At 35.3% G+C, this 22,855-nt stretch overlaps 1 protein-coding gene across 1 annotated transcript; it reads left to right on the top strand.

Moving 5' to 3' along the window:
• Positions 1 to 4,840: 4,840 nt before the first annotated feature.
• Positions 4,841 to 22,262, top strand: LOC107589098 (SH2 domain-containing protein 4A). The gene is made up of 6 exons (XM_016277440.1): positions 4,841 to 4,913; positions 6,989 to 7,369; positions 13,882 to 14,029; positions 14,909 to 14,999; positions 15,926 to 16,199; positions 21,212 to 22,262. Exons 2-6 carry the CDS (start codon positions 7,189 to 7,191, stop codon positions 21,358 to 21,360), a joined length of 843 nt encoding a protein of 280 aa, XP_016132926.1. The 5' UTR covers positions 4,841 to 4,913; positions 6,989 to 7,188; the 3' UTR covers positions 21,361 to 22,262.
• The last annotated feature ends 593 nt before the right edge of the window (positions 22,263 to 22,855 follow it).

Here is a 22,855-nt window from a genome sequence, read left to right as displayed (position 1 = left end):
AAATCTGAATTTAGACAGATGTTTCAGACATGTTTCCACTGATATGAACCCTGATAAGGATTGAAACCACCCTATGCCACATTCTCACATGTTTATGTTGTCACTGCAGGTCAGGCCGGTCCTCAATTTGAGCGAATGAGGAATAGATGGAAAGAAATGAACTTTCCCTGACTGTGGGAAAATACCAGTTAGACAGACATTAAACCTCTACATGAAACTGAAACGATCTGGGTCTGGGTGCCTCACCAAAGAACAAGTACCGTTGACTTTAATAAGGCAAACGGACCACATTTTCTGAACATCTTCCATGCCTGCATTTCTTCTGACCCCTGAGCAGCAGTTTCACAGCAATATCACTCGCTGTATCATGACACAGGCTTTCTGTGAACTATTGTTGTACAGATACGGTCTATAACTGCTGAACCAGCACCAGTGTAATTCCACATCAATCTAGAGCCTGAAAACACACAGGCTCATCACTGTTGTTTAAAATAAACTGCAGCAGTTCATTATGCCTTCAATTGTTTCATTAATGCATAGGTCAATGTCACAAATAAATATAACAACAACATCTGCTTTTATGTGTTTAATTGTTCAAATTATTTGTTATTTTGTATGCAATTTTATTAAGGTTCAGAGTTTCAATTTTTAACCGTTTTTTAACCGTTTTGGTATTTTTAAAGTGGCAAGATAAAGTGCAATGAGCTTAAGTAGTCAAGTTACTTTGACATCACTTAGATTTTACTTAACACTTTAATTAGTTTATTATTGAAAAATATTTTATTATATCCTATTAAATATTTATATTTAATTATTAAAAAATATTACAGCCTTTTTACATTTTGCAATATTTCAAAAAAAATTTTATTTGAAATTGTATATTCATTCGTATATAATGAAATATGTAATCATATATCCTAGTTTAATTCAAATAAACTTAATTATAAAGAAAATCAATTAAAATAATGTTCACAAACGTTGTCCAAATCACATTTATATTTTAAAAAGAATGTTCGGATTGTAACGTTTTGGTATCCTGATTCCTGCCCCAATTTTCATGATAATTATGTAAATTTTCAATACCATAATGAATCTGGATTTTTTAAAATGTTAATTACCAAAATCATTTGCAGTAATTATTCTCAGTGGTGATACTCATTAGATTCACATTAGCATGTTTAAACTGCAGTAAAAAATACTGCAATTTAATGTTTGTTTGTTTTTTCTACATCAGCAAACATTAAAGGCAGTACAACAAATACAGTGTAAATATTTTTACATATTTATATTGATATAAAATATTTAATTGTTTTTAGAATTACAGTGCAGAGGACTGTTTTCCATTATAGCAATACATATTTAAAGAAAACACTGCTTAATTGTAATTAAAAATTATTATTATTATTATTATTATTGAAAAAGCCAAATTTACCATTTCAAAAGCAAAATAGAATTTCTTTTTACTTCATTTTTATTTTGGAGTGAAATATGACTTTGAAAGGTGTTGTGAGATTCTTTTTCTTAAAACAAAAAGAGTTGCAAGGCCACTACTTTTAATTTTGCCAAAAGTTAAAAAACATTTATGTAAATACACAGGGAAAATACCAAAAGTGATGCAACATTTAACATTAACACTACTGGGTTCAAATGACTGCTGTAGGATCTCATAGGATTTCAATGCAGTGTAAAAAAGAGTTTTCAAAGTTGTAAATACTATTTTAGACTCAGTCTAATTCAGTGTGTTACTTGCTTTCACTTTGCTATTATTTGTGATATACTAAATCTAAGTGAAAACTGTGAAAAGCCTACACCATTTTTTCCAGTGTGGGTGAACAAGCTTGATCAAAGATAGCCATATTGATATGAGATCCCTCAAGTGTATTTTGAAGCTGATCACAAACACAGTTCCAAACCCCTGGTCCTGGAACAGCAACAGACTCTATGGAAATCTCTTGTGTTCAAACATTCCCAGTCTGCGGGATTGCTTTGAAAGTCAAATATGCTGTGTGTGTGAGTGTGAGTGTGTGTGTTTACATATACCGCATGAACCCTAACCTGCACTGCGCTCCATTGTTGTCTACGCAGGCTCACATGGAGTGAACGGTACTCACATGAACCCATGTGGTCCATTTCAAAAAGAGTGGTGAAAGTCACATGACCGCAGGTCAGTACACTTGATCAAACACTTCCTGTTTTTCAGAATGCACACACCCGAGTCAAGTCATTTCAAAGGAAATGTTTAGGGAAATTTATAAAGCACGCTTGTAGGAAAAGAAAACATCATGTGACTCATATTTGAATCTCAGTGAAAATGAATTGTGTACTTATTCAGATTCTTAACAAAAAGTTATGTGTTAAAGAGATAGATCACCCAAAAATGAAAATTCTGTGATCACTTTTTCAAAAGAAATTGCAAAATAAACAACACTGGTCCCCATTGACTTCCACTGTATGAACAAAAAACAACAAAATATATTTTGTGTTCCAATGATGAGTAAATGATGAGATTTCCTTTTTTGGATGAACTATTCCTTTATCAGATGACTCCATTCAAAGTGGGTGTGTAACATGTTTAAGTCATGACTGTGTTAAAAAACAAAAGTCAGGTGATTGTGGAAAAGGAGGAGATTGTTTACAGAATAAATGAGATGGGCTTTTTAGATTGAATCTGAGGCTTGTAGTAAAACAGGTTCATTTCCTTGTTGAATTAACCTTGCCTTGTGAGGCTTGATGGGAAAATCACTTGTTAAGCACCATTATTTTCTAGGCCTGAATATGTAATGATGTATTCTGTTTACACTAGAGGTCAAAGTATATATTGTTGTTGTTTCTGGTTTCCTCTTATCCATGCAGAATACACATACCTACAAACACTTTAAGCATCTGTAGTGGAGTGGAGACTCCCTCCTGTACTAACCGAATAGCCTTTAATTCACATTTGTACACTTCTTTTTTACAGTTCTGCCCAACACACACTCACAGCTCAACCCCTGTGGCTTTCACAGCTCTATTCAGTCAGAGCTCTATAGAGATGCTAGTCATTGGGTTTTGTGATGTGTGGACATCATTGTTCTCCGACTCATTTATTGCATCTCTAGTGTTTTTGGCAAAGAAGACACCGTGATACATTTCACACATATGTGAAAAACATTTATATGTTTTTTTTTAAAGAAAAAAATAAATATCTAATGTAACCAATGATTGATTATTTTGATTAAATAATTTAAAAATAGGAATTTAAAAATATTTATTTACAAATCTAATGATTTTTTAATAATTAAATTTTTTTTTTCCCCAAAACTGAATGAAAACTGTCCCAAAATCCCCACAAGAAAGACAAATAACAATGTGAATCATTTTTCCTAGACAGCAATAAAAGTTAATAGATAGTGTAGTAAATCTTAAGTGTGTCTCCAGAGCTTCAGATAAGATCTCAACAGTATCTCAGTTTGCATTGCTGATGACAGTCAGTGTTCAAAAGCCTGTACGTAGGGTTCAATTCAACATTTGAAATGCACGTCATGGGGGAAAAAAGTTTTTTTTTGCGTCATATGCTTAATTTATACCTGAATAGGTCTGTGTGCTTAAAGTTCAATTATGATGTCACACACAAAAGAATGTGGAATTAATGACAAGTCTGAGAGTGACCTGTCACAGAAACACAAAAGCATTTGGCTGCTCCGTAAATACTCATTTACTTCTGCTGATGACCTCAAAATGACAGATTTCGTTTAAAAAGTTTTCAAACAGACATACATAAAATACAATGAACTTAAAATGAGAATAAATTATTTTTTGAGTCATAAATATTAAGACACTTTTTATGTTAATGAAGAAATGTGCCTATTCATAAAAAGGCCCAAATATCTGATACACTTCTTTGGTTTTCTTGCAAATGTTAATGGTATTTTAACTTTTTAAAACTGATTCAGTGCTTATTTTTATTAAATGGCACTTATTTTCTCAAGAAATTCTGCCTTTGAATGATACTTTGTCTCATTTTTCTGAAGTTAGACCACCTAGACATTGTTGCCTTATAGTCCCACAACAAAATACATAATTACATAATTAATTGAATTTTAATGTACTGTACCATTACCTCAATAGTTCAGGATCTTTAGAAATGTCACAACAATGTTTTATGTTAATATCAGTTAACATTATAGCAAACATTAACTAACAAACAAACAATAAATAGATAAATAAATAACTTTTTAACAGCACTTATTGATTTTGGTTAATATTACAAATGTATAAATTATTTTAGAATTTAATGTATAACTTATATAGTAAATGAGCACACTTAATTTAAATAAACTTTATGAACAAATGTAAATTAATAACGAATAATTACAAACATTAAAGATTGTTTTTCACAATTAGTTCATGATACTTAACACATTGGCTGAACTACACAAAAAAATGGTGTAGAAACAATTTCCATTCCAAAATTACTTGTAAATTTTACAAAAATTTACAAAGAAATGACAAGTGACACATTCAATTAAATGTGAAATTTTGAAGTAGAAAGACTGAAATAGTATTGTAAAACATACTCCAATAATCTTTGTTTTATCATTTTTTACAGTGTATATTGTAAATCATTACCATTTCCAATATATCAACATCAGTCTAACCTGCTGATTTGGCAATTCAAATGTAGCTGTTTTTGTTATGCCAATGAATCACATTGAAACAGATAGAGAGGGAGAGGGAGGAGACAAAGAAGGAGAGTTGAGTGAGGACGTGTGAGGGAAGGAGGGAGGGAGGAAGAATGCTCTGATGTCACACCAGTAGTGCACTCAAATACAAAAGCAGCCGAGAGAAAGACACACATACACATACACACACTCACACACGCTGCTGCCTGTTTCACTTACACAACTCCACAGCACACTTCTCCAGCTCTGAATGTGAGTACAAGTTCACTTTTCTCTCTCTCAGCACACTTCATCAGCACTCAGCAGTCTCTTTGTCCTCATCTTTACAGCTTTTTCATTCTCTCTTTCTCTGTATCCTCTCTCTCTCTCATGTGCTGAACAACTGAGACTGTTTTGGTTAGAGTTACAGCTCCTGATCTATCTAACGGCTGCTTTCTCTACTGCTTTGTTTCTTATAGCTGCTCTTTTGCCAACTTCCAGAGTCTTTTGTGCTGTGAGTCTTTGTGTAAATGTCTCAGTCCCTGGCTGTCTCTATTGTCTATCCTTAACATACCCAAATTCAAAGTCTTCTCGGAGTGCATCATCACAGTTTTAGTATGTTATTTCAGCTGCATTTTAACTAGTTTTATGCTCAGGTTGTTAGTTTTGCGCGGATAAACTCATTTATTGTGTTTGTTTCTTATCGCTCTAATTAAAAACCACAGATGTTTATGAATGTATTGCTTTTTTGTTTGTTTTGAATGGCTTTGTTAGTTGTTTGGTGAAGAAACATGTCTGACCTGGTGCATGATTGGTTTTGAATAGAGAGGCTCTTTGTTTGAGAAATGGTAGTGGAGTAGGATTAATTTTCTGGCAGAGAGAAATAAAGAAAAAGAGGGAGTTAGGAAATTAAATGCTGTAGTAATCGGTGTAAACAGCAACAGGGATGGAGCTACTGAATGAGAAACAACTAAATAAAGTGAATGGGGAGAGAAATATAGATGCTCATTTAGCCAAAGTCAACAGAGAGAGTAGAAATCACACACAGAGCTCTGGAATAAAACAGACTGCTATTGTCAACACAACTAAACAGCAGTCTGGAACAAACCATAAAACATCAAAACTTACAGCTGCTCAGAGGAACGTTTGTCCCAACAGTCTCCTTTAACCTCCACAGGAGAGACAATCACAATGAGAACCACTGTAATATAACAACTGCTTCTTCTAGACAGCAATGAGAGTGCGATTATCTCAAGTGTGTCTCCTTAAAAGCTTCAGATAAGATCTCAACAGTATCTCAAACTGTACTTCTTACTTGAATCAGTGTTCAAAAGCCTCTCCTAGGGTTCAGTTCAACTACTGAAACGTGTCATTGAGGGAAAAAAAGATTTTTTTCGCTTCATGCATTCATTTTATACCTGAATGGGTTCACGCTCAATTATGATGTTCATAAACAGGCATTCTATCACAACACTCATTGACTTCTGCTTGTCCTACGAAATTGCAAATATATTAAAATGACTCAGTCAGACAAGTTTTTACACATATACTGTATATGCGCCTAAAGATCCAGAACTATTAAGTTAATGGTGCAGTACATTAAAATTCCATTATACAAAAAATTATGGAGAACGTGTTTGTAATGTCTCAAAGTAATTATGAAAAAAAAAATGTGTATGTGTGGGGGTGGGTTCCTTAAAGACAAATGTTTAGGTGGTCTAATTTTAGAGAAAATTAGACAAAGTATCATTAAAAGGCAAAAATTCTTCAAAAAATAACTGCCATTTATTATTTACTTAAAAATGATAATATAAACACTGAATCAGTTTAAAAAAAGTTAAAATGCTATTAACATTTATGTGAAAACCAAACAAGTATTTATTGCGTATTATGTATTTAGGCTTTTTTTATGAATAGGCACAGTCAGACATGTTTTTACACATGTACTGTATATGATCAATTTAAAATGATTGTTAAATCATCAATACCAAGAAATTGTCTTTAGAAAGAAGAAATTGTTAGTTGCTAATTTTTCTTGTCACATGATAACAAAACCTGCATGCTAATATGTGTGTGTGTGTTTATACATTTCTTACTAAGATTTTCCACAAAAAAAATTCTCAAAAACATCTAAGAGCTTCATTAAGCCTCCTGAACAATAAAACTGCTCTGCTCTCTTCAGAAAGAGGAAATTGGAGTGGGAAGGTTTTGTTGTTTTATGAGTGAAATCAGGATTAATTAATGCAGAGATATAAAGGAGTCGCCCATAAAGAGGGGCTGCACAAAAACGGCAACAGATGCTTAAATAGTTTTTTTTCACCTCCTCCCAATTTTTCTCTCTCTTTCAGACTGGAATCACATGGCCAGAGTGTGGGATAGGAACGAACTCAACAGCAGGATCTAAAATGCCAATCTCTGGAACATAGAGGAAGCTTTTGTTTGAGGAAAGGACGATAACAATTCCAAAAAAGGAGCTGGACTCTTCAGAGAGCGTTTTTGTATACCAGCACACTTATTCAAAAGCCTACAACACACAAACAGATACAACATGCTGCAGCAAATCCTAGCTGACATGTACATCGACCCTGATGTACTAGAGGCCTTGAATGAGGAACAGAAGAAGATCCTGTTCTTCAAAATGAGAGAGGAACAAGTCAGGCGCTGGAAGGAGCGGGAAGAGAAGGAGGGCAAGGAGGGGATAAAAAAAGAAAAGTGCCGGCAAAAGAGAGGTATGAACTCACACCCTTTCTAAAAATACAGCCACGTCTGTCATTCTGTGAGCATCAACAGGAGACAAAAACTATTTACAGAACAGTCAAATGCTTTTGTGTCTCTGACACGCCACAGTGTTGTTTGCACATTCTTAAATCTGGGACATCATAATTGAACCTCACAGACCCATTCGGTATAAATTGAGCACATGAGGTGAAATGTTTACTTTTTTTCCAGATGACGCATTTCAATAGTTGAATTGAACCCAATGAAGAAGCTTTTGAATAGTGACTGTGGTGAGCAGTGCAGTGAATACTGTCAGCTACATTCACACAGCAGCAGTGCTGAATATAATTCAGTTCTGTTAGAAGAGAGAAAAATTGTGTTCACACACACTTCAGCTATTAAAGAGCATGACAATCACTTAATATAATCGAAATAACTATCAGTTTCAAAAGACATGTTTTTTTTTTTAAATATTCGTATTATTTTTTTCTAAATAATACCAATAATAACTTCCCAATCTTCCTGTTTCAATTATATCTGCATTTTATTTTTCTATTTTATTACTGATGTGGGTACATTTCGATTTTTCAATATTTTGAATTATAGTATGTAACGTGTAAAAAAATTAAAATAAAAATTCTACTGAAAAAAAAAAAACGTTTTTTCTAAAAGTTACCATCTAATTTCCTTGAGGCTCTGGCAATAATATTGACATTTTAATTTCAGCTAATATAGAGACAAACGATTTACACTTAAAAATTTGGGGTCAGTATAAGATTTATTTTCACTTATGCTTACAGATGCTTCATTGATCTGATTTAAAAAATACAGTAAAAACAGTAATAATATTGTGAATGCTGAATTTTCAGCATCATTACTCCAGTCTTCAGAGTCACATGATCCTTCAGAAATCATTCTAATATGCTGATTTCCTGCTCAAGAATAATTTCTTATTGTAAATGCTGAAAACGGTTGTGCTGCTAAACATTTTTTTGTGGAAACTTGATACTTTTTAAAGATTATATAATGAAAAGAAAGTCCAAAAGAGCAGTGTTTATTTGATGTAACATTCTAACATTATAAATGTCTTTACTGTGACTGAATATTAATATCTTTCAAAAACAAAATCTTACTGACCACAAATTTTAAACTGTAGTGTAATTTACATACTGTCAGTGCTATTTCAACCCATTTAGAGCCTGATTAAGTAAATTCACCCCTTGATGTGTGAATATAGCCAATCAGAGAATGTTTCACTTTTTTTGAATGTCTGTGCAGATCCTTTTACGCAGTTCCAGCAAACTATATGAAAGCAGCGTGTTACAAGGAACTCGAAATAAATCTTTTAACACGCCCTCACTGATGTAACAAGAAAATCAATACCTGTGCAAAATGTTCTAACGTCATTTCAAGGTGAGCACATATTTTTGAGGCCAAAGGAAATTAAGTGACCTGAAAGTGCATAACAATACCGCACAGACATCCTACAGCTGCAAGGGGCAAAACCAGAGCCAAATTCCAGCTTTTCAACACTGACCTTGCAACACAATACCCACATGCAAATCACCTTGAAGTAGATTACTGTTTATGTCCATAGCATCAGCATTTGTAAAGAGTTGAGCCTTGTTTGGGATCTAACCCCTGTAATGCCGTAGGGGCCCTGCTGCTGTAAATTCCTCTAAACATTTCATGGCTTTCTTACACTAATGCCTGAGGATGTGCTTTGCCAGAGATTTGGGCATGGAATGTTCTCAGGAAGCACAACATGCAAAAACAAAGCAACCATAAAAGAGCCATTTTTGGTTGCCCAAAGAACCTTTCAGTGAACAGTCTTTAAAAGAAACATTTTTCCTTAGTGTAAACAGCATTTTAAACATCTAAAAGCATTTTGTGGAATTAAAAGGTTGCCTTGATTATAAAGTTTCTTCATGGAAGCATCAATGCCTTTATTTTTTAAATTTGATAAAAACATCACCATAATCCACAAATAATTCACACGACTCCAGTCCATCAATTAACATCTTTGAAGTGTAAAGCTGCATGTTTTTATCATTAAGTTGTTTTTAACTTTAATTATTGCTTCTGGTTACAACAACAGTCCTCTATCCATAATATTGCTTTCACCAGTGAAAAAGCATATCTCATTTGAATCAGAAGAAAAATATGCACAGACCAGGCAGTGTTTACAACAAACATGTTGTAAACATATATGTGAATTTTGATGTGAGAAGATGGATGGACTTTTTCTACTGAAGAAAGCATTATTATGAATTATGAACTATTTTGGCCAGTAGCAATGGGTAAAAGTTAAAATGCCTTAATGATGGAGTTGCTTCTTACAAACACACAGCTTTTCACTTCACAAGAATTTAACTGATGGACTGGAGTCGTGTGGATTATTTATGGATTATTGTGATGTTTTTATCAACTTTAATTCCGACTAAGCAAGTGATGCAATGCAAAATTTCTTCAAATCTGTTCCATTGAAGAAACAAACTTATCTATACAATACCTTGGATAGCCTAAAGGTGAGTACATTTTGGGTGAACTAATCCTTTAAAATGAAAGCTCTTTAGAGAATAGAAGAAAAAAAAAAACAATAGTGTGGTTTGCAAATGACAGTATGAGGAAAAAACTGAGAACAAGAGTTGTGTAACAGAGCATAAATATACATGGAATTTCAAAACATTAGATGGTCGTAACATCTGTGAGAACTTGAACCCATGTTCCCAGGCTGGGAAAAAACATTCAGTTCATGTGATGATGACGATGGAATCCAACCAAACAGGAATTTACATTTACAACAGCATTTGCTCAAGGACATAAATGTTCTTGTATGTGTTCCTATCAATAGTGCTGGTATTCTCCCCCGGCTTCTGTTTCTCATCAAAAAAGCGTCAAGTCACATGAGTCACATGTAACACAGGGCCTTTGTGAAGTATGTTTAGCTGCTGCAAAAACGGGCACAAAAGAGAGCTGCTGTGTCACAGTCATGCAGTTTGACTCTTATTCATTTACTTCAGTTTGACACGAACACAGTCAAATCTCTTTTGATTTTCTCTCCACGGACACACAACTGACATGGTTCACAGTTCATGTCAATGGCAGCATTGTGAAACGCAGCTGTGTCCGTCTTTCTCTCGCTCAGCACTTTGTGGCCGGTTTCAGTCGCCTTAGCTGATACTGTGTCAGCTCTGCGTCAGGGGAAGTCGAGATAAATACTGTTGAAGTTTCTGTTGGCAGTTCTTTTTGTACACAGACAAACAAAACTATGAGCTATCGCTGGAACTTTGTACCCGAGACTCTTTTGCAGCCCACTGGAGAGAAAAATCACCAATGAGATCTCTGTAATATGTCACTTGTTTGTCTTTGACAGCAATCAGATTAAATGGATAGCAAATGGAGACTTAGAGGTGTGGTCAGACTTGACATAAACCTGGGGAATTACTATAGACACCTAATGCGTCAAAGAATATGAGCAACAGGATGTGATGTCACACTCTCTGTCTTTGTAGCATGACCCATCCTATTTTTCCCAGATGTGTCCTCTAAAGGTGCAAATCATTTAGTAGCACACATTAGTGTAGCAAATCCTCAGCCAAAGGAATGATTCTGTGAGCTAAACCGACTAAATTAAACACTTTACAACAAGTCCTGGTAACATTTGTTAAGGTGTTATGAACTAACAATGAACTAAATTTTTGACATTTAACAAGTTAAACATATAACACATATAACAAATATTATATCTGCATTTATGATTCCAAATGCATTATCTAATGTAAATAACATAGGCTAACATTCCTCTTTTTCTTTTTAAAGCACAACATTGTATCCCTAGTTTTTGATACATAATGGATTATACATATTAATTTCAAATATCAACATTTACAATCTACACTACTGACAAATTAAAGCATGCAGCTTGTCTTAAACTCATTTACATACTTTAAAGTCAAAGATCTCAACATGAACTCAAACATCTATTATCAAATTCCATATAAAACAAAATAATCTGAGGTGTTAACCACATCTTCACTGCTCTACACATGTGGTTCCCAACATTTTAACTCCAAGGCACTGTCCACAACAGTTAAAGACCCACAACCCTTCCAGCTGTTCATGATGTACTGGATAAATATTCAGGATAAGGATTTAAAAATATATTTTTATTCACAATATCTACCTGATATACTTTTTTGTAGAGCTTGGCATATAAAAAATGTATGTTCATGAAATGCATCCAAATTCTCATGGAATTACAGGATTTGATTAATTTAAATGACTGATTCAGATGTAGAAATCACACTTCTATAATTAGGCTTCCTTATACATCCAGGTTTTTCAAGACTGGTTCTTCCAAGAGAAAACTGATTTTTGATAAGAATACTATTAGAAGTTTGCTGAGGGCCCCTGGTTGAGAACCGCTGGCCTGTTCTCTTATGGCGCTTTTCCACTGCGTGGTACGACTCGGCTCGGCTCGCGTTTCCACTGCTGTTCAGTAAAGTTACCGCTTTAGAGTGGGCGGGATTATTCACATGTCGCTATAGTTGCGCCGCCTCTACTGCCGCAACTCCTGAAAAACTTTTTCATTCTGCGTCGACCCATCAAGCTCCTGAAAAAAAAACCCACCGCTCCTCTGCTATCAATGAGAGGAACGTCTGTACTTCTTCAACAGACAACGAAACAGAGTTGCGTTCAATCCTCTGCTGGCTGTGCTGATTTAAATCTAATGGTTCTGTTGTGTTTGTGTCGCAAGTTCAGTGACGTAGTAGTGACGATTCTCTCCGGCCAATCTGTGATCAGCAGAGTTTACACGTCACGTTTTGGTAACGGTACGGTTCACTTGGAACCTCAACCGAGGTGGTACTAAAAAAAGTACCAGGTACCAGGTACTGTTCCCAGTGGAAAACCACCCAAAAGTGAAACGTACCGAGCCGTACCGTGCCGTGGAAAGCGCCATTAATGTATCTCCGCAATCATCTCATTTGTGCTTATTTTAAGGAACTTAAATGGATAGTTCACCCAAAAATGTAAATTCTGGATTGGAACAACATGAGGACGAGTAAACGATGCCAGAATTTTCATTTTGGGTGAACTGTACCTTTAAGGAGTAACGAGCTACTTCCAAGCTAGTCTGCTATGGGATGGTATGAACACAGATTTTTGAGGGCTTGTTGTCTTTTATTTGTTGTTTTATTACATAAAAGGAGGGATAAGCTCAACCATTGATAAGTTGCGTTCCTATACAAGGTGCAGCTGGCCAGATTCAGCCCTGGGCTGCTCAATGGGGTCATAATGCTTTAAGAAACACTCCTCAAAAAACACATTCATCGCCATGCAGTTACATCACCTTTCAAACACACACACACACACACACACCATGTCTTAAGCAGCATATGTGGGTGAACTATGAGACCTTGGCAACAAGCACTACACAGATTCGTGAAAAAAATACCTCCGAAAGATGTGCCAGTTTTATATTATGTAACTTTTGTAGATTCAGCAACACATACTGAACATTTCTGAGATTTCTAACAGAAACCCTAAATTCATTCCTGCATGGAAATGAAGCCATTTGATCTGCCTCGTCGTAGCGTGGCTTCTGTCGACCAGGAGAACCGGTTCTTTACGTAACCTTTTCTGCTGGAAGTGAGGGGTGTTAGGTTTTCCCTGACGTGCAAGCAAAAACAAAACCAAAAAAAAAGGAATAGAAAAACAGATCAACCCCTGTTGGAACAAACGGTTTCACGCTGGGAAATTCTTGAAATTTTTTCCATAATTCCCACTGTGATATTCATGGCATTATGATGTACATTTAGATTATTTATCTGAGGTGAACTGCAATCCCCTACAATCCGCACAAGGATCCTCTTTGTTGCCTCTTAGGTAAGCCCTACATATCAGTTGATCACACTTCGTTTCATGCCTTCAAACATTTGGTGTAATCGGAGAAGGCTAAATCACACTGAAATAATGATGAGGGTGACTGGGAAGGATTCACAGCTTTTGTGGGCCGGTGCAAGTGTCTGTAAGGTGATAATACAAGCCTGATGAACGCTGGCATTGACATCTAGACACTGAATGACATTTACACACTTCTAAACCAGAGCAGGCGACCTAGAGTATGCAGGATCAATTTCATTCAATGTCACAGCGCCATCTGTCTGTGAAAAGGACACATTACAGAGCATAATATTGGAAATCAAGGGTTCAGGGTTTGGCTGGTTAACATCTCAAAGGGGTCTGTAAACAAAAAAAAATATGCGGCAGAATACAATTTTAAAAGGCTGTCAATGGCGAAATATGCTTTATGCCAAACTGCCAAACCTCATCCCCTTGGGTTGAGTAAAGAAGATTTAAATAACATGAAAGGTTCAGAAAGCAAGTAAAAGGGGTAATCATGAGCTGTTGCATCTACTGTGCCTCTTTGTCATTGTAACTTAATTGTTTCTGTGTTGCTCATTTATTTATTGTTTCTCAGATATTGATTTTCTTGGCATGTTTATTGTTTTGTCCTCAGGCCCTTGTAAAAGTGTGAGCTGGTTGCTGGGCAGTGATGGTGATGTGCATGTGTGTATTATCGGAGAATCAGATGAGCTCAAATCTCCAAAACTCATCCTGTCCGAGCTGAGAAACAAGACAGTGGCCAACCCTAATGCTATCAACAGGTACAACACCCTCAATAATAGAAATACATCGTAACACTTTAGGCCAATTCTCACTATTAACTAGCTGCTTATTAGCATGCCTATTATTAACATATTGGCTGTTTATTAGTGCTTATAAAGACATATTCTGCATGACCATATTCTACATCCCTAATCCTACCCAATACCTAAATTTAACAATTACCTTACTAACTATTAATAAGTAGCAAATTAGGAGTTTATTGAGGCAAAAGTTGTAGTTAATAGTTTTGTTAAGAATTGTACCTTAAAATAAAGTGTGACCAAATACACTACGGAAGGGATTATTGTTGAGTACACATTATGGACATTAAATATTGATTTAAGTTTATATGTTTTTAAAAAGGACATTTTGATTGCTCAAAATTGACAGTGATACATTTATTAAGTTTATATTCATCATCCCTACTCAAAGGCTCCTAGAATGTTACTTATAAAAATCAGCAATAAATTATATTTCAAAATACCTTAGATAGACAAATGTTATTTTAATTTGTAATAATATTCATACTATTACTGTTTTCTGCATTTTGAACAAATACATAAGAGCATAAGAGACATTTAAAAACATACAAAAAAATGACCAACCCTAAACTTTTGAATGGTTGAGTGCATACTAGAACATCTAGTTGCCTTTTAATGGTCATTGTACTAAAATATCTGGATACCGCAACAGACTTGGAATTAAATATTCCAGAGAGCCATATAATAAATCTCAATAACAGCAGGCAAAATACATACTAACTAACAGCAGATAAAAAATGCACTGTCACTATGCCTCAAATACAAACATTATTGGAATTAATAGCAATCTAACTATTCTCAAACCAAAGAGCTAAATGTGTTTTTCTTTGTTCACAGAGCAAAAGCAGAAACTGTAAAGAGCAGCCTGACCAAACCCAGCAGAACACAACAAACCAGTACAGAACCAGGGATCCAGCTACTGCTTAAGGTGTGTGGGGGTAAAGAAAGAAAGATTAGTTGGGGTAGTTAGAGCACTTCTTATGGTTCTGCTTCAGAAATGATGTTGTATTAGACATGAAGTGGCAACCCAGCACAGTTCCAAACTATCACACAAAAATGTCATTAAAAAATAATAAAATGGCACATAGGCCAGAGAAAAAGATAAATTGTTACATTTAAATCGTACATTAATTAATTTAGCAGATGTTTTTAACTAAAGCAAATTACAAATGAGGAATACAACACGCAATTCATCTTAAGGAGGCATAGGCTGAATAGTAAGAACTTTGTGAATGATATTTGCCTTTTACCTTTGGTGGGGTTTTTTTTCAGGATAAGGCAATGTCACATAACTTCTGCATCTTGGTATATAATATGACTCGACTTCTATGAATTACAGTACATAAAAAGTGTGTAACCAAATCAGAACAAAACGGTTTTTAATAAAAATAGGGTTGCACAATTTTGGGTCACTAAGCATGAGATGAGATTCACAGGGTTGGAGGAAAAAGAATATCATTAGCTTGGTATAAAAACAGACCTCAATGGAAAGTCCACTATGATAGAACGTGTGTGTGAGTATGCATGTGTTTAAATGAGTGTGCTTTCATGTGATTTGACATTTGAATGTGCATATGTGTGAGAAGATGCACATGTATATGTGTGTGACTTTAATAATAAGAGCAGCAATAATAATAAGACGATGGGTGTGTGTAGTTGGACAGGCCAGGCTCCCCTGAGCAGATGGTTTAGAGCCTGGGCAGAGAATTAAACGGTATCAGATGGCATCAGTGCCACGTTGCCAGAGGGAATACACACACACACACACACACACTTCCGTCTCTCTGTGTCTCTGAATTTGTCAACTCCGATTTTATAAGTGTTTACAAATGAGTTTCATTCAATCTGCCACAGAAACCAGAGGAGCTCAGCAATTCTACGACAGTCTCAGATGAGTCCAAGCAGGACGGCGGTTCTGATCAGTCAGCTGACGACACCAGGGGCCAAACAGATGACTCAGATTCGGGCAGCGCGGAGGACGACACGGGCCTTTACAGATCACATATGAGCAACACAGAAACAACAGTAGCTGACAGACTCAGAGAGCTTCAACTGCACAGAGCAATGAAAGAGCAGCTGTCAATCAACAACAAGACACACCCACTGGACACACCCACACCAGACAAAGGTAAGAGCACAGAAGTAGAATCTGAATTAATCCCAGGTATTCTTTCAACAACATACTACAAAACCAGCACAGAACAAGAAACAATGAGAAACATTTATTTAGCATTTATTAATAATTATTATTATTTGCATTTGTTTATCTGTTCATGCCTAATAGTAGCCTAATTATTTTGTTTAAACATGTCTAAAGTTTGTAATTTTGCAATTTTCTAGCAATGAACATGTTAACATTAGTTTAACATTGGTTAACCATCAAAATAAAATAAAATTAAAATTCTAAAATTAAAACTAATATATGTAATATATATATAATCTTAAGGAGGCATAGGCTGAATAGTAAGAACTTTGTGAATGATATTTGCCTTTTACCTTTGGTGGGGTTTTTTTTCAGGATAAGGCAATGTCACATAACTTCTGCATCTTGGTATATAATATGACTCGACTTCTATGAATTACAGTACATAAAAAGTGTGTAACCAAATCAGAACAAAACGGTTTTTAATAAAAATAGGGTTGCACAATTTTGGGTCACTAAGCATGAGATGAGATTCACAGGGTTGGAGGAAAAAGAATATCATTAGCTTGGTATAAAAACAGACCTCAATGGAAAGTCCACTATGATAGAACGTGTGTGTGAGTATGCATGTGTTTAAATGAGTGTGCTTTCATGTGATTTGACATTTGAATGTGCATATGTGTGAGAAGATGCACATGTATATGTGTGTGACTTTAATAATAAGAGCAGCAATAATAATAAGACGATGGGTGTGTGTAGTTGGACAGGCCAGGCTCCCCTGAGCAGATGGTTTAGAGCCTGGGCAGAGAATTAAACGATATCAGATGGCATCAGTGCCACGTTGCCAGAGGGAATACACACACACACACACACACACTTCCGTCTCTCTGTGTCTCTGAATTTGTCAACTCCGATTTTATAAGTGTTTACAAATGAGTTTCATTCAATCTGCCACAGAAACCAGAGGAGCTCAGCAATTCTACGACAGTCTCAGATGAGTCCAAGCAGGACGGCGGTTCTGATCAGTCAGCTGACGACACCAGGGGCCAAACAGATGACTCAGATTCGGGCAGCGCGGAGGACGACACGGGCCTTTACAGATCACATATGAGCAACACAGAAACAACAGTAGCTGACAGACTCAGAGAGCTTCAACTGCACAGAGCAATGAAAGAGCAGCTGTCAATCAACAACAAGACACACCCACTGGACACACCCACACCAGACAAAGGTAAGAGCACAGAAGTAGAATCTGAATTAATCCCAGGTATTCTTTCAACAACATACTACAAAACCAGCACAGAACAAGAAACAATGAGAAACATTTATTTAGCATTTATTAATAATTATTATTATTTGCATTTGTTTATCTGTTCATGCCTAATAGTAGCCTAATTATTTTGTTTAAACATGTCTAAAGTTTGTCATTTTGCAATTTTCTAGCAATGAACATTGGTTAAACATCAAAATAAAATAAAAATTCTAAAATTAAAACTAATATATGTAATATATATATATATATATATATACATACACACACACACAAAATATTATATGTTCATATTTCTATATACAATTATAATTATATAAACACTATTATATAAATATTATAATATTACTTAACATTATTTACAATATATTATATTGTAACTAAGAAAGGTAAGAGCAGAAGTAGTATCTGAAATAATGAAATAAGGTGTTCTTTCAACAATATATTATTAAACATTACAGAACAAAAATGCACAACACAAGATTATCAACATTTATCTTATATAACATTTATTGTATATATAATTTATATGAATATATTTTTATATATTATCCAAATATTAAATACATAAATCTTATAATATTTTTTAATATTACTTCATAATATATTTATAACTACATATATAAATATTAAGCATATATTATAACTATAACCAATAAACATTTGCCCAACATAATTGACAAATTGTCCAATATAATAGACAAATATCAGATAATAAATGGCCTCAAATACATTTATTTTCAACATTAAAAACAATTTATAAAATAATTATATATTTTTTTATTTTAATTTATAAAATAAATACTTTTTTGTGTGTGTAGTATTTATTTAATTTTGATAAAAAACATGTTTCCTACTAATAGAAAAGTAACAGATAAAAATTATTTCATATATAATATATGATATGATATATTATTTAGTTTAAAATGTGGTTTATAAAAACCTTACAATTAGAAAGGGACATTCACGTTGTTGTCAATGTAAATAGACAGCAAGCGCCATCTAGTGGACTAATGTCATTAGCACAGGCAACATGCCTGCGAGCGCCGCCTACAGGACACACCAATCACAGCAACACTTTCCTTTGTTAGCTGCGGCTAATGTTTTTAAAAACAAGGAACTTTGCGCTGCTCTTTGCTAGGTCTTCAGACCTACACATCAACTACAACCAAACTTCTTTGGAAACAGAAAACAAATACGAGCTCAGATGATTCAAACACATTAACGCACCTGTACCTGGCTGTCAGCTCGGGATGGCAGATGTTGTTTGTGTCGTCATCTCACATAATATTGCACATGCATGTTAATTTAATTAATGCTAAAGTGGATAACTTATGATTTACGTGTGGGTCATCGTGTGTGAGTCAGTGGGTGTGTGTGTGTGTGTGTGTGTAACTCAATCTTTGTGTGGACACGCGCGCGCATATGTGTGCGCTGGAGCGTGAATTTGCGCTGATCCCACGTTTCCATGGCGACAGCATAACGCAGTCAGGGGTCACGGCTGCAGGGCCCGGCCAGAGAAACATCAACAGGAACTGCGGCTCAACTCCTGAGAGAGAAATAGAGAGAGACGTGACAAAACTAGATTGCTCCCATTATAATCAACACAGCTGTCAGGTAGGAACCAGAGGAACGATCTAGTTTTGTCACATGGTACTGCTTGCGTCACTACCGCCACAAGTTGTCGACGTCGTATCATTTGGTCTTTATTGTGGAAGCGATCTTCAGCTCAACTCGACCGAGAGCCAACATTTAAAACGACAGCAGGAGATATATCAACAGCAACCGTTTACACTACGCATTTGCAACAACTAAGCACCGGCTGTTATTTGTTTATATAGGCAGTTATATTATTTTCAACATGCGACAGCAATGATTATATATAATAGGAAATGATAAAATATCCTAAATATATATAATTCTGAATGTATACGTGTAAATTGGAACATATAGACAAATGTAAATTAAAATATATAGATAAAGATCTGAATGTATACATACAAAACTGAGGAATATAAATCATGGATATATGTATAGAAGTAAATCTGAATATCTATACATCTATATGTGTGTGTGTATGTGTGTGTGTGTATATATATATATATATATATAAACAGTCTGAATATAAAATACAAAATATGAAAACATTTATATTTCAAGATTTGTAAGATATGTATATCAAGATCTATATATTCAGACTTAAAACAATAGGCTATATTCAGATTTTATATAATATTTCCTGTTTAGCCCTTCATAAATCTCTGTATGTTATGTATTCATATGTGTGAAAGCTTTTTGCTTTTTGAATGGATTATTATTATTATTTATTAATTAATTTAATTTAATTTAACAAAATTTTGACAGTCAGTTTGTGTTACATTTTACAAAGACAGAATATTGTTTTAGTCAAACTGAACTTAAACCTTTGAGTGTCAGTGTCCCAAAAATGTCTTTGTGTGCGATGTATTGTTTATTGCTGATGACTTTGCCACGTTGCATCTGGTTGGAAATTTTCAGTCATTATAATGGGAACGATCTTGAGTTGCCGTGCCATTGCTTGCAACTTGAATATAGAGATTGCGTCACTTGAATACAAGGGAAAAACTGCAAGTAGAGGGCATAGTAAAGACCCCCGCATCAGTGCGGAAGGAAAAAAGTGATGGCAAAAAGTCGGTCTCACAGGAAAAGCGTGAAGGGGGCGGAACTCTAGGCTTAGACCCCTCAGGGAGAGTCTAAAAATATAGTTCTCCACCCACTGGCCTCTCCTCTGAGTCTCACTCTCCACAGCATCTGTCTCTGAAGTCACCCACGATCCCCACAAGCGTCCTCCCTGTCTCGTCCCTTTCCCCCTTTTACCTAATTCACCGCTTCACCTTTTCCCTGACCACCTGTCTAACCCTGTTTAACACATTCAAATTGAGTCATCACTCCTGTAGCCTTTACCCTCTACCTCACTCTCCTGTTATTTGTACTCTCTTCGTCCTTTACTTTCTTCATCTCACTTTTTTCTCTTCTGCCTGCTGTCGCTCTACTTACTTCTCCCTCTTGTGACCTCTAGACCTGCCTTGAGTGGGTGGAAAGGAGGAGAGAGGGAGAGAGAGAGAGAGAGAGAGAGAGTGAGAGAGAGAGAGAGACAGCTGTGGATGTATTATAATCCCCGGCGGGTTTGTGTCAGGGGTCTAACAGCTTTTTAAAGTCAGCAGTGATTTACAGACAGTCAAAGTCTCGTAATCACGAATTTCTGCTTGATTATTTCCTTAGTCTTGACCTCTCGTGAGGTCATCGTGGCTCTAAACCAAAACCCAGTGAGCTGACTACATAAGCAGAATTTTAAGGTACCGTAGACGCGCTCCAGGCACAAAGGCTATTCCATATGGTATGCAGCATTATTATGGCAGCAACTAATGTATTTTTCACAAAGAAGGCAATTCCATAAAAAATTGTGACAAGCTCAATGGAAAAAAAAAAAAAATCCAAAATGGCATTAATTAATGATTGAATAATAAATAAATAAAATATATAGTTAAATATATATAAAAATTTAATATTTAATTAAAAAATACTTAAATGTATGTAAATAATTTAATACAATTATTTAAAAAAATTATTACATAATATATATATATATACATAACATTGTATGCTGCCAATAGACAGCAAAACAACTCACTAGGTTTTGTTTCCATGTCTAATCTAACAATCTTTCTTCTTCTCTTTCTCTCTAAAGGAGTGATGAAAGATAAGGATAGCGGTCTGACATACGGCAGTCGTGTGGCTCAGCTAAGGAAGAACTTCAACACCAGTAATGCTCCATGTGTCAAACCACCGATCCCCTGCAAGCCCCCTCACCTACTGGCCTCCCCCTCTGTCAGATAAAAACAACACTGCCACACTGCACACCTGAAAAACATCCTAGTGTATTCAAAAACCTGCAAAACGAACTAAAAACACAGAAAGACTTGCGCATGTGAGCAGATCCAGGTGTGGACGCAGCTGGAGACGGACGTTGTACGGAAATCAAACACTTCTTATGACCCAGCTCGAGCCATCAATCTTCAGTTTTCACACTGTTTACAGAGGACCGTGGTCTCCAGAGGACTCAAAGATTTGTTCTACTGCCTTATATAGTTTATTTTTTTGTTTTTTTATATAAACTTTGTTTCCTTAAGGGGAGAATGACCAAAGTTATTGTTTAATGTTTTTATAGATAATGGCTCATCTTTCTTGTCTGGTTGTAAATAACGGTGTTATATTGTATTAATAAAACAACTGGTTTTAACTGGTTGTGTGAGCTGAATGCTAATGTAACTAGGAATGCTGTTCCAGGCCCTTCGATGTCTAGATAGATAGATGGTTGGGTGGAATGGATGCACGAATAGATGTAAAATGTATTTCCATATTATTGCCACGTTTGATAACTCAGCGGCATCTGGTTAATGATGGAGACAGTCCATCATTCCAGACTGTGAAACAGCAGCTGGGATAGTTATCATCTGTGCGTCCGACTGGTCGAGACAGACGGCAGCGCCGGGCCGTCATGCTGACCCTCTCGTCTCAAATGAGCTCATGCAGCTCAGTTACTGACCTCTCCCTTATCTCCCTCTATTCCGCACTTCCTCTGATGGATCAGGGTGGACAAAAAGAGACATGGAGGTGCATGGAAATAGAGGGAGCATAGATACAAAGGAAAAGATATGGAAAGAAGGACATAGGGAGATGGAGGGAAGCTATACATGATCTGAAGGGGATGGGTCACTCAGTCTCAGTCAAATTTAGTTGATTTGCAGGTGATTTTTCTGTAAGATGGAATTAAAGTAACACCAGTACTGACTGAACCCTTCTGTTGAAACTGTGGCCTCATGGTTAGCACAGATTCTTAAGTGGTAGTCAATGGGCAGTCTATATATATTGTTCAATTTAACAAAATTCTCATTACATGTATATAGTAATATATAATTAATGTATATGACCATAACCATATTCAATTAGTATGATAGCAATTCCAATATCAAACGTTTGTATATATACACACACGTCAACATGATTAAAATCTTCCAATTCAACACAATTTTACATTCTATTCAGATATAACTATAAACATATTTGGCTATAATGTTATTTTATATGTAGGCTAGTTCTGAGCAACAAAAAAATAACATTGACGTTTTACAAAGACTTTTAAAGTTGTTTTTAAAAAATTATATTTTAAATGCATTGGCATTCTTTTGAACTTTCTATTTATCAAAAAAAAAAAAAAAAAATCCTGAAACAAAATTATTATTTTAATGGCTGCTGAAAATCCAGCTTTCCATCAATAAATTACATTTTAAAATATATTCAAATACAAAAAAAGTTAAAATTGCACCCTTGG

The sequence above is a fragment of the Sinocyclocheilus grahami genome, unplaced genomic scaffold, assembly GCF_001515645.1.
Source record: "Sinocyclocheilus grahami isolate Dianchi unplaced genomic scaffold, SAMN03320097.WGS_v1.1 scaffold112.1, whole genome shotgun sequence".
Taxonomy (NCBI): Eukaryota; Metazoa; Chordata; class Actinopteri; order Cypriniformes; family Cyprinidae; genus Sinocyclocheilus; species Sinocyclocheilus grahami.
Note: the sequence above shows the minus strand (reverse complement) of the source record. Positions and strands in the feature narration are given on the sequence as shown.

Coding starts and splice junctions, on each gene's coding strand:
- LOC107589098 (XM_016277440.1), top strand. CDS start 7,189: ATGCTGCAGCAAATCCTAGCTGACATGTACATCGACCCTGATGTACTA. Junction 7,370..13,881: donor AAAGTGCCGGCAAAAGAGAG/GTATGAACTCAC, acceptor TTTTGTCCTCAG/GCCCTTGTAAAAGTGTGAGC. Junction 16,200..21,211: donor CACACCCACACCAGACAAAG/GTAAGAGCACAG, acceptor TTCTCTCTAAAG/GAGTGATGAAAGATAAGGAT.